Source organism: Chiloscyllium punctatum, chromosome 4, assembly GCF_047496795.1.
Source record: "Chiloscyllium punctatum isolate Juve2018m chromosome 4, sChiPun1.3, whole genome shotgun sequence".
NCBI classification, from domain to species: domain Eukaryota; kingdom Metazoa; phylum Chordata; class Chondrichthyes; order Orectolobiformes; family Hemiscylliidae; genus Chiloscyllium; species Chiloscyllium punctatum.
Window position 1 is genome coordinate 105,023,042 of NC_092742.1, and position 13,542 is coordinate 105,036,583.

The 13,542-nt window shown below is 41.5% G+C and overlaps 1 protein-coding gene across 8 annotated transcripts in view; it reads left to right on the forward strand.

The window, feature by feature from the left end:
- The window catches only part of LOC140476613 (protein numb homolog), a 194,970-nt gene that overhangs the window by 146,025 nt on the left and 35,403 nt on the right, over positions 1–13,542 (forward strand). For all 8 annotated transcript variants that reach the window (XM_072569475.1, XM_072569481.1, XM_072569478.1 and 5 more), the window contains one exon: positions 617–691. In XM_072569475.1, the coding sequence (XP_072425576.1) occupies positions 617–691 (75 nt within the window). The remainder of the gene's footprint in view (positions 1–616; positions 692–13,542) is intronic.

Consider the following 13,542-nt stretch of genomic DNA (forward strand, 5'->3'; position numbering starts at 1 on the left):
CCACCTAGCTGACCTCATTGCAATCCCTACAGGAAATACCTGCCTGTATAAGGCAGAATGTTCGGACTTGAGTTGATATCAAAATTGAATCTCCCAAATTGCGACAGTCAGAAAAAGCAAGAAGTCTTTTGTCTGACCTACCATCCGATGGTCAGTAGTGTTCCATTTTAATGTATCTGAACTAAACTTTGTAAATGCTTTTAAATTATAGAATCAACTTTAAAAGCTAAATTAACCCACGTTTGTGTGCAGTGTGGATTTAAAATTACATTGTTTCTCCAGTTGCAGAAAAACTGCCAGCCATACTAGTGGTGTAACTCCTTAAGAGACAGTTTACCCAATCTTCCAGTTTATTTTTTATTCTGGTTTAATAACAGGGAGTGAGATCAGTGCTTTGTGTGTTTAATGGCATGGGTTTCCTTTTCTTCCCTCAGTGCCTTGAAGCTCTAGTGCTCAGCTCCTCTATAAAACAAATTGTGTGTGCTGGGCTATTTGGCGATGAGTCTCTATCACTGCTATTTGTGCTTATGTCTCTACTGATTTTTTAAAATCCCTTTTGGATAGATGAGTTCACTTAGCTGTTAAACTAAATGTTTGCATTTTTTCCATTTTTAAGACTGGAAAGAAGCCAGTTAAAGCTGTGTTGTGGGTATCAGCAGATGGACTACGAGTGGTGGATGAGAAAACGAAGGTCAGTTCATTATCTGTTTACTCCGCTGCCATAGTTACACCTCATTCTTGCAGCTTGGGATTGGTTTGTCATTTTGAGAAGTAATTGTCAATGATCTTTCATCTTACACTCTTTAAAACCTCAAAGTAGTTTCTTTTTCAAAGAATTCAAAATGCGTACAATCATAATTTACTCTAATAGCCATTGTAGAATTGCATTATATTTTAGTTTAGAGCTACGGACGCTAACCTGGAGAAAAATGATCTATTAAGGTTGTGTATTTCACTTGTTTCACAAGTGCTTAAAACCAATTTGTTGTGCATCGTGGGAGAATTGTATGTGTTTCTTTCATGTGGTGGTTTTAGGTTGAACTTCATGCAAGATTATCAAAATGTAAAGGTGCCCTTTATGTGGATACCAGCTGAGGTTTAAAACCAACCATTACTTCCTTTTTGGTGTTTTATTACTTCCTTGAGCATATGTACTCTGTCAGGTATTCTGAATTTTTTTATTTGTTCGTGCTAGTGTCACTGGCAAGTTCAGCTTTTGCTGCCTATCATTAGTTGTCATAGAGTTGTGCAGTACAGAAACAGACCCCTTCGGTCCAACCAATCCATGCTGAACATAACTTAAAAATGTGTTGCTGGAAAAGCGCAGCAGGTCAGGCAGCATCAAAGGACCAGGGAGAATTGACGTTTCGGGCATAAGCCTTTCTTCATGAATGGCAGCATCAAAGGAACAGGAGAACCGATGTTTCGGATGCCCGAAACGTCGATTCTCCTGTTCCTTTGATGCTGCCTGATCTGCTGCACTTTTCCAGCAACACATTTTTAAGCTCTGATCTCCAGCATCCGCAGTCCTCACTTTCTCCATGCTGAACATAACCCCAAGCTAAACTAGTCCCACCTGCCTGCTCCTGACCCATATTCTTCCATCCCTTTCCTAATCATGTATCTATCTAAATCTCTTTTAAACGTTATAATTGCACCAGCATCTATCACTTCCTCAGGAAGTTTATTCTCCATCGAACCATTCTCTATGTAAAACAGTTGCCTAATATCTTTTTAAAATCTTTCTCCTCTCACCTTAAAAATAAGCCGCCTAGTCTTAAATCCCCCATCCTAGGGAAAAGACAACTACCATTAACTCTATCTATACCTCTCATTATTTTATAAGCTCCAATCAACTTCCTGTGCTCCAGTGAAAAAAGTCCCAGTCTATCCAGCCTGTTTTTATAAAAACCTTCCATACCCGGCGACATACTAGTAAGTTTCTTCTGAACCATCTCCAGCTTGATAATTTCCTTCCTATAATTGGGTAACCAGAACTGAATGCAGTGTACCAGAAGAGGACTCACCAATGTCCTGTACAACCTCAACATGACTTCTCAACTCCTACACTCATAGAACTGAGCAATGAAGGCAAGTGTGCTTTTAACCACCCTGTCTGTATTTGATGCAAACTTTAAAGAACTACGTACTTGTACCCCAGGTCCCTGTGTTCTACAACTCTACCCAAGGTGCTGCCATTAATTGTATAAGCCCTACCTTTGTTTGTGATTCCAAAATGCAATACCTCGATTAATGTAGATTGAATTCCAACTGCTATTTTTCAGCCCATTACAAAGGGATCTTGATCAAATGTGTTAATCTTAGAAAACCGTCTTCACTGTCTACTATGCCACCAACTTTGGTGTCGTCTGCAAGCTTACTAACCTCACCTTCTATATTCTCATCCAAATCATTTATATAAATGACAGAGAGGACCCGGAACTGATCTCTGTGAAACACCTCTGGTCATAGGCTTCCAGTCCAAAAAGCAACCCTCCATCATTATTCTGTCTCCTGCTGTTAAGCCAATTTTGTGTCCAGTTTGGCAAGCTCACTCTGAATCCCATGTAATGTAACTTTTACTAATTAGTTTACCAACTAGAACCTTGTTAAAGACTTTACTAAAATCCAAATAAACAAAGTCTATTGCTCTCCTTGAACTTAGTGACTTTCTTGGGATTCTCTTCAGAATCCCAAGAATATGACTCACTTCAAGAGGGTAATTAAGAGTCAGTCACATTGTCATGGGTCACGTATAGGCCAGACCAGGAGAGGACAGCAGATTTCACTCTGTAAAGGGCAATGGATTGACAGGTGAGTTTTGACACCAATCTGTGTTTTATGGTCATCATTGCGAATTAACATTACATGTATGGTCACCATTTCATGCAGATCTTGCCATTGCTAAACCAGCTGCCATGATGGGATTTACCTGGGGGCTCTCAATTACAATGTAATGACTTTACTGCTACGTCACCACTTGCCCACATCTGTGGTCGTCTTCTGTTGAGTACTACAGACCGTATAACATTCATCTATTTACTTGAAAAGTATCTTAATCTGGTACATTTAGGGCAGTCAACTGATACACTAGTGCATAGATGAACCATGCTTCAGGATTCTGCAGGTAAATACTTCTTCTAACATGAGTTATGGAGCGAACTCTTTTTTTTTTTGGATGTAATTTTACTTGCTGAACTGGAATGTTTGTTTTCAGATGTTTCGTTACCGTCATCAGCGAGCCTTCAGTGATGCACTGGTGTTCTGACCCACTTTCTATTTCTGTGTTGTGGTGTCATTTCCTGTTATTCCACCATTTAGTAGGAACTACAAAGAGCAGAGGAAAATCATCTATGCAGTGTATTCAAAAAGAATGGGTACCCAATGAGCACAATCCACTGATTTCTCAGCAACAAACCCAAACAAGCAGACAAAACACACCTAGAAGCCCTAGCCATACTCCCCTACGTCAAAGACATCTTTGAAATGACTGCCAAACTACTCAGACCTCTTGACATCAAGGTAGCCCACAAACCCACCAACACACTAAAACAGCAGCTCATGAACTTGAAAGACCCAATACAGACAACAAACAAAACAAATGTCATTTACAAAATACCTTGCAGGAACTGTAACAAACACTACATTGGACAAACAGGCAGAAAACTCGCCACCAGGATACATAAACATCAACTAGCCATAAAAAGGCATGACCCACTATCACTAGTATCTTTACATACAGATGAGGAAGATATGCTAGATGACTAAAGAAATTGAGTGTTTGATTAAGAAAAAGAAGGAAGCATATGTCAGGTATGTCAGACAAGATAGATCAAGTGAATCCTTAGAGTATAAAGGTAGTAGGAGTATACTTAAGAGGGAAATCAGGAAGGCAAAAAGGGGACATGAAATAGCTTTGGCAAATAGAAGTAAGGATTATCTGAAGGGTTTTTGCAAATACATTAAGGACAAAAGGATAACTAGGGAAAGAATTAGGCCCCTTAAAGATCAGCAAGGTGGCCTTTATGTTGAGCCGCAGGAAAAGGGGAAGAGACTAAACAAGTGGAAAAGGACATGGAAAAAATAAAATGTAGAGAAATAGATGGTGACATCTTGAAAAATGTCCATACTACAGAGGAGGAAGTGCTGGATGTCTTGAAACACATAAAAGTGGATAAATCCCCAGGACCTGATCAGGTGTACCCGAGAACTCTATGGCAAGCTGGGGAAGTGTTTGCTGGGCCCCTTCCTGAGACATTTGTATTATTGATAGTCACAGGTGAGGTGCCAGAAAACTGGAGGTTGGCTAACGTGGTGTCACTGTTTAAGAAAGGTGGTAAGGACAAGCCAGGGAACTATAGACCAGTGAGCCTGATGTCGGTGCTGGGCAAGCTGTGGGAGGGAATCCTGAAACAGGATGTACACGCATTTGGAAAAGCAAGGACTGATCAGGGATAGTCATCATGGCTTTGTGCGTGCGAAATCATGCCCCGCACACCTAAATGAGTTTTTGATGAAGTAACAAGGAGGATTGATGAGGGCAGAGCGGTGGATGTGATCTACATGGACTTCAGTAAGGCATTCAACAACACTCCCCATGGGAGACAGGTTAGCAAGGTTAGATCTCATGGAATACAGCCATTTGGATACAGAACTGGCTCAAAGGTAGAAGACAGAGGGTGGTGGTGGAAGGTTGTTTTTCAGACTGGAGGCCTGTGACCAGTGGAGTGTCATGAGGATCGGTGCTGGGTCCATTACATTTCGTCATTTATATAAATGATTTGGATGTGGGCGTAAGAGGTATAGTTAGTAAGTTTGCAGATGACACCAAAATTGGAGGTGTAGTGGACAGTGAAAAAGGTTACCTCAGATTACAATGGGATTGCGATCAAATGGGGCAATGGGCTGAGAAGTGGCAGATGGAGTTTAATTCAGATAAATGAGATGCTGCATTTTGGGAAAGCGAATCTTAGCAGGACTTACACACTTAATGGTAAAGTCCTAGGGAATGTTGCTGAACAGAGACCTTGGAATGCAGGTTCATAGCTCCTTGAAAGTGGAGTCACAGGTTGATAGGATAGTGAAGAAGGTGTTTAGTATGCTTTCCTTTATTGGTCAGTGTATTGAGTACAGGAGTTGGGAGGTCATGTTGCGGCTGTACAGAACATTGGTTAGGCCACGTTTGGATTTTTGCATGCAATTCTAGTCTCCTGCCTATTGACAAAGATGTTGCCCGGGTTTGTGGATTTGAGCTATAGGGAAAGGTTGAATAGGCTATGACTGTTTTCCCTGGAGTGAGGGGCATGGAAAGGCTAAATAGACCAAGTCTTTTCCCTATGGAGGGGGAGTCCAGAAATAGAGGGCGTAGGTTTTGGGTGAGAGGGGAAGGATATAAAAGAGATCTATGGGGCAATTTTTTCACGCAGGGGGTAGTACATGTATAGAATGAGCTGCCAGAGGAAGTGGTGGAGGCTAGTCCAATTGCAACATTTAAGAGGTATTTGGAGGGTATATGAATAGGAAGGGTTTGGAGGGATATGGGCTGGGTGCTGGCAAGTGGGACTAGATTAGGTTGGGATATTTGGTCGGCATCGACGAGTTGGACCGAAGGGTCTGTTTCCGTGCTGTACATCTCTGACTCTATAACAAACAAATGGATTTGGGTCCCATCTACCACCTTTTGAGAAAAAGAACTGGAAATGACATCACCACAGGAAATGACAGAACCAACCCAAGTAACCCTAAACTCACACATAGAAAGCGTGTCATAACACCAGTGCCGGAGGCTCACTGATGGACGTCTGAAAACAAACTTTCCAGCTCTGATCCAGAACATCAACCTGAGCTACAAATCTTCTCAAAATTCTCAAACTCTTTATTAAATCTATCTTTCTTGACCCCAGAATCTCCAAAAATACACTCCAGCCGTGAGTATTTTAGTCGATGTGGTACCATAGGAAATGTTGCAGGCTATTTGTGTAGCACAATCCTGCCAATATCAATGGGGCAATAAATCTAACTTATTTAATCAATACTGATTGAAGATCAGCTTTCATGGGCTGAAAGTACCAAGAGCAAAATCTGCATTTGTTATCCATTTCTGATTAACCTTGAAGTTGTTGATGAGCTGCCACTTTGAACTGTCGTGGCCCATGTGACAGACATGTATTGGAGAGGGGAGTTCCAAGATTTTAATCCAATGAAAATGAGAACATCATGGTTACGGTTTCAAAGTATGATGCTGTGTGAGAAGGAATTATTTGTTGTTTGCCCTTGTTGTTTTACATGGTAGATATTGAGTTGGATAGATGCTATTGAAAGAGTTAGAGAGTTTCTGCAGTGCATGATGCAGATGGTGCATGTCAGGTTCTGCAGTGCATATTGTATATGGTGCACACTGCTTCCACTGACTGAAGTGACAGTATCAGCTGGTGAATGTGGTGCTGATCAAGCAGACTGGTTTGACCTAGATTATGTTAATTCCTCTTGTCTGAATGAGCACAGCTCCAAAAACACAAGTGGAGAGTATTGCAGTATATTCCACATTCTAGCATGACTTGTGCCTTGTGGACATTGGTCATTGAGGAATTGATGTTGAGTTACCCATTACAGAATTCCCAGTCTCTGACCTGCTTAGTATCATACAATCGCTACATTGTTGAAGCAGGCGATTCGGCTCATCAAGCCCACACCAACGCTCTGAAAAGGATCCCACCCAGGCACATCCACCCACACTGTCCCTGTAGCTCTGCATTTCCCATGGCTAATCCACCTAGCTTACACGTCCCTGGACACTATGGGAAATTTAGCATGACCAAACCCACGACGTGCACATCTTTTGACTATGGGACGAAACCAGAGCACCCAGAGGAAACCACGCAGACACAGGAAGAATGTGCAAAATCCACAGGGGCAGTCACTTGAGGATGAAATTGAACTCAGGTACCTGGTGCTGTGAGGCAGCAGTGCTAACCACTGAGCCACCATGCCACTTACTGTTGTAATCAAAGTATTACAGAAGCTAATTTAGCTTCTGTTTAATGATAAGCCCCAGGATATTGATGGCAAAGGATTTGGCCATTTGTTTGAGATGATGGTTGCCCACCTTGTGAGCTGAGGAAGAGAATCTTAAAATTAAAACATTGCTTGACCAGATATCAATGAAAGAAAGGTGAAAGAGGAGCAGAATTTGTTGTGACACAGGCAGCAAAGTTTCTCATGGGCCCCAAGGTCACAGAAGTTTAAATGTGATTGGAAAGTTTCAAATATGGAGTTCGGGGAAAGGTGGGAACTGATCTGAGAAATGACAACATGTTGAACAACGTTGAAGGAAAAAGGAGATTGTCAGTAGCTAATACATTTATAAAGGTGGTAGTACTGGCAGATGTGGGGGTCAAGTTCTGAACAGTATCAGCAACCTGGTATAGGAACCAGGATGGGAAGTTGCATGTTCAGTAGTTTATTGGGATTTGGATTAAGCAAGGAGGAAGTGGGCCTTATGAACAAGATGAGCTGGTGGAAATTGTAAAGAACGTTAAGGCAAAAAAGTGCGAACAGATGAGATCAGGGCTTGGACAGGGGGGTAGCATTTGATAAAGATTTACCAGGTAGCTAATCAAGTGCTGACATAGGAGAGACAACTGATTGGTTATCTTGCTTTCAATGAAGAGCATGAAACCAAAGTCCATCCCTCAAAGAAATTAGTTCTGACACACTTCTGTTCGTATTTTATAAATATCTTAATTCTGAAAGAAGGATATGTGACCTTAAAGCAGGAAATAACGAGACGAATTATCTTCAGCAGCATTGAGCTATAAATTTCATTCTCCTGACGTAGCCAAACAACTTGCTGTTTTAAACAATTGCTAAAATAGATCTGTAACAAAACACATTCTAAATAAAGTATGGTAACTCTATAAAGTATTCAATTTGATTCTGAGAGTACAAATTCTCCTGAAGTCAGAGGAAGCTGCCCACACATCTGTGGGGCAATATATGTTTACAAGTTAAATTTAAGTCTTTGTGTTGATTTGTGTGCACCAAGTCCTAATGATTTTGCTTGATAGTCTCAGTCTGTGCTGTTGACGATTTGAGCAGCAATCTGACAGACTGATTGCCCTGCAGAAGTCTAAATAAAAGTCAGTTTTAAACGTTGATCAGGAACTTAATAACAGGAGGTCAGAGACTGATGGCCATTGACATTTCATCAATTATTAGTCTTTGGCTTTCTGGAGACTAGGGATTTCCAGTCTTGACTCCATTATTTGTGAAATGCAGGAAAATAGATACAGGAGAAAGTGGATTTCTGGTGAGTTGATCTGTATGAGACTCTTAAGTGGAGAACAGATCTGTAGGTTTTGCCTAGCCGTTAAGCAAGAATACCATACAGGCATGGCAGCCTTAATGAGATGTCACACATTGATGTACCAATTAGGAGCTGGAGTAGGCCACTCTGTCTTTTGACCCAGTTTCACCACTGAATGTGATCATAACTGATCTGATTCTAACCACAAATCCAAAATCTTGCCTACTCCACTCTGCAAGGTCCTCCGAGGATTTTGAATGTTTCAATCAAGGCACCTCTTACTTTTTTGAACTCCAGTGGATACGAATTTAGTCTGTCCAACCTTCCCTCATAAGCCAACAGCCCTGACTGGGCCTGGGCTCCTGACGGTACAAACGGTGATGTGCAGAGATATGGGGCACTTGAGTGTTCACAGACTGAAGGATGGACTTTATGGCTTTGTTTTCTGGCAGCAAGGACTCATGGCAGAGGTGGGAGAGTGATCTGGACATTTTGTCCTTTTGGCTGTTTCGTTTAATTTTGTTTCTGTTTTTAATCCTATCTTTTTATACTAAGATGGTGCGAGAGAATGGCAACTTTGTACATTTTTCACTGTACTGTAATCCTGTATTTGAGTATATGTGACAATAAAATCTAAATCTAAATCCTTCACTCTGTTAAATCTTCTCTGAGCTATGTTACACATTTAAATCACTCCTTAAATAAGCAGACCAGTGCGGTACACAATATCACAGATGTGGTCTCTCCCGTGCCCTGAAGCATAAGCTCCCTCCTTTTGTATTGAATTTCTCTTCTAAATAAATGGTATTCTATAACTTGGCTTATCATTTACTGTACCCGCATATGAACCTTATTGTGGCTGATACACGAGGAAACTTCAATCCCACTGCATCTTCGAGCTGTCCTGTCTCTCACCATTCAGGTACTGTTCTTCTAATTTATTCTTCCTGCCAAAATACCAATTGTACAATTATCTGGATTTTTACTCCATTTACTCCACTCCCTCCACCACTGATGCCCAGTAGCAGCAGCGAGCACCATCTACAAGATTCACTGCTCCTTAGGCGGCATCTTCCAAACCCACGACTGCTTCCATCTGAAAGGGGATAGGGAATTAACTAATGAAGTTCAAGATAGTATCAAACTTATTGTGTAAAAATGGGTGGTAGGGCAGAAGATTGTACAGAATATTTCTTGAATTTGGGTCATCCTGTCTATTGTGGTAACCTTGCAAAAGAAACATTCCTCCACATTTTCTTAATTTATTGTCCTTCCTAAATATTACATACCCTGCAAAATTCGGGTCCGAATCAGTCGCCCTACAGCCATGTCTCTGCATTAGCTATTGGATCATACTTAGTTTATCTCAATTTGCATTATCAGTTCATAAAACATAATCTCTTTGCCTGGGGTATGTGGAACATTACTTATTTTTGTCCTGTTTGAGCCCCTTCCCACATCACTTTCTCTGATATATTAATGACATCATCTGTGCTCCTTCCTTCTCTCTTGTGGAATTGAAAAATTAATAAATGTTACTTTTCATTTCAAACCTTCTTGCATATTCACATGGTCTACCTGATAGTCTCCTTTCCTTTCTTGGCATTTCCATTTCTGGAGATAGGGTGCCCACCTATGTTCACTACAAACCCACTGATTCCTATAGGTGCCTCAACTGCACTTGCAAGTACCCTGTTTCCTATAAGGACTCGATCCTACTCCGTTTCTCTGTCACTATCTCATCTGTTTTCATGACATCACCTTTGGGGGTACATCCGACATGTCTTCCTTTTTCCTCCATTGAGGATGCCACTCCAGCCCTGCCTCCCCATCTAAAACTGTAGTTGACAATACCCTCAGCCACATCCAATCCATTTCCTGCACTTCTGCCCTCACCCTTTCCCCTTTGTCCCAGAACAATGATAAGGTTCACCTTGTTCTCACTTTCCACTCCACCAGTCTCTGCATTCAAATGTTTATCCTTTTGCTATTTTTACCGCCTCCAGTAGGAGGCCACCATCAAACATAACTTCTCCACCCCTCCACAGAAATCCACCCCCCCAGTCCACTCCCCCATCTCACCTAATACAGAGGAACCTCGATTATCTGACCAACACGGGCAGGGAGTATTTCGTTCAGTTAATTGAATTCTGGATAATCATATGCTGGATAATTTGATGTACCTCGACACTTCCTCACTACCACCCCCATGTCACCTGTCCATTTATTGCCAGCCACCCCACTCTATAAGACTCCAAACACAGCTTCCAGGTGAAGCATTGTTTTACTTGTACATTCTTAATCCTGTATTCGCTGCTCACAATGTGGGTCTCCAGAATGTTGGTGAGATCAAAGGTAGACTGGGTGAAAGCTTTGCATTTCAATCAAATACCTTGCTTCTCTACTAACATTATTGTCCTGGGCCTGCTATATTGCTTTAAGGAATAAAAGAATAACTAGAGAAGATTAAGGCCAATCAAGACACTAGTGGGAAGTTGTGCGTGGAGTCCTAAGAGATGGGAGAAGTGCTAAGTGAGTGTCTTTTTCCAGTGTGAATACTGACCAAAAACAATGTTGTCAAGGAGAATACTGAGATACAGGCTGTTAGACTAGAAGGAATCGAGGTTCTCGAGAAGGTGGTGTTAGCAATTCTGGAAAGTGTGAAAATAGATAGGTCCCCTGGGCTGGATGGGATTTATCCTCGAATTCTCTGCGAAGCCAAGGAGGAGATTGCAGAGCCTTTGGCTTTGTCATTTGTCATCATTGCCTACAGAAATAGTGCTAGAAGACTGGAGGATAGCAAATGTTGTCTCCTTGCTCAAGATGGGAAGTGGGGACAACCCTGGTCATCATAGACCCACGAGCCTTACTTTGGTTGTGGGTGAAGTTTTGGAAAAGATTATAAGTAATAGAATTTATAAGCATCTAGAAAGGAATAAGTTGATTAGGGAAGGTCATGTCTTATTGAGTTCTTTGAGATGGTGACTAACCATGGGGATGAGGGTAAGTGGTTGATGTGGTGTATATGGATTTCAGTAAGGTGTTTGCTAAGATTCTCCATTGTAGGCTATTGCACAAAATACAGAGGCATGAGATTGAGAGTGATTTAGCGGTTTGGATCAGAAATTGGCTAGCTGAAAAAAGACAGGGTAGTGGTTGATGGGAAATGTTTATCCTGGAGTTCAGTTACTAGTGGTGTACTGCAAGGATCTGTTTTGGGGCCACTGTTTGTCATTTTTATGAATGACCTAGAGGAGGGTGCAGAAGGATGGGTTAGCAAATTTGTGGATGACACTAAGGTCGATGGAGTTGTGGATAGCGTGGAAGGATGTTGCAGGCTATAAAGGGACACAGATAAGTTTCAGAGCTGGGCTGAGAGGTGGCAAATGGAGTTTAATGTGGAAATGTGTGAGGTGATTCACTTTGGAAGAAGCAACAGGAATAAAGAGTATTGGGCTAATGGTAAGATTGTCATGATTCGGAGATGCCGGTGTTGGACTGGGGTGTACAAAGTTAAAAATCACACAACACCAGGTTATAGTCCAACAGGTTTAATTGGAAGCACACTAGCTTTAGGAGTGACGCTCCTTCATCAGGCACTTCCAATTAAACCTGTTGGACTATAACCTGGTGTTGTGATTTTTAACTTGGTAAGATTGTCGGCAGTGTAGATAAGCAGAGAAATCTGAGTCCGTGTACATAGATCCCTGAAAGTTGCCACCCAGGTTGATAGGATTGTTAAGTAGGCATATGGTGTATTCGCTTTTATTGGTAGAAGGATTGATTTCCGGAACCACATGGTCATACTGCAGCTGTACAAAACCCTGGTGCGGCCGCACTTGGAGTATTGCGTACAGTTTAGGTCACTGCATTATAGGAAGGATGTGAAAGCTTTGGAAAGAGTTCGGAGGAAATTACTAAGATGCTGCCTGGTGGTGGCAGAGGAGTGGTGGGAGATCTTATGAGGAAAGGCTGAGGCACTTGAGGCTGTTTTCTTTATAGAGAAGAAAGTTGAGAGGTGACTTAATTGAGACATATAAGATAATCAGTTAGATAGGGTGGACAGTGAGAGCCTTTTTTCCTTGGATGGTGATGGCTAGCATGAGAGGACATAGCTTTAAATTGAGAGATGATAGATACAAGTGTCAGCGATAGTTTCTTTACTCAGAGTAGTATGGTTGTGGAATGCACTGCCTCCAACAGTCATAGACAAGCCAAGTTTAAGAGCATTTAAATGATCATTGGATAAACGTGTGGATTAAAATGGAATAGTGTTGGATAGATAGGCTTCAGGGCTTCAGATTGGTTCCACAGGTCGGCGCAGCATCGAGGACCGAAGGGACCTGTACTGCGTTGTAATGTTCTATTGCTCATTAACTAATATAAAATGGAGGAACAGCACCTTCTCTTTTGCTGAGATATTTTGTAGCCTTCAGAACTCAACATTGAGCTCAACATCTTCAGAGCATGAGTAACGTTCTTTGTTTTGGTTACAGCCTTCTTCTCTCCCTCTCTCCTCCTCCCTTATTCAGATCCACTATTCACATCTATTTTGAATTTATATTACTCCTCCACTATTAGCACTTCCTTCTCTTTTCCACTGGACACTCTCACCATCTGTTCCATTTGCTCCCCTCCCATTTCATCAACAGCATAAAGGTGGAGATAGTGAAATGGAGAGTCAGAGTCAATAGAGCCCATCATTTCCAGTTCTGTTCAGTTCTGAAGAGGAGTGTATGGTTTTGAAATGTTAACTTCAACCTTCTCTCTCCTTGGATTCTGTCAGATCTGTTGAGTTTCACCAGCTTCCTCTTTTTATCTTCATCATTCACCTGTTCTAATATAATGTGCATTTTGTTTGTCTTTCTATTATATTCTTTTTTGCTTTACTCTTCGGTTCTGTGCTTTCTATCCCTTCCTATCCTGGTCTGTTATCATTCATTAATACCTCTTTGTTTGGCCTTGATTTTATGCTTTGATCCACCATATTTTCCTGAATTTGATTTCTTGTCCCTACTATTTAGCTGAAAACGCTCTGCTTTTCTAATTATTCAGTTCATAAGAATATCAATCCCAACACCGTTCAGCTGTTGACCAGTAGTCCCAATAGTACAGTCCTCACATTTCCCAATACTGGTACCAGTTCCCCCACAAACTGGAAGGTACTTCTCCCGTACTGGTCTTTGAGCCACTTGTTCATCTCTCTGATCTGATTTGCCCTCTGCCAGTATACACAT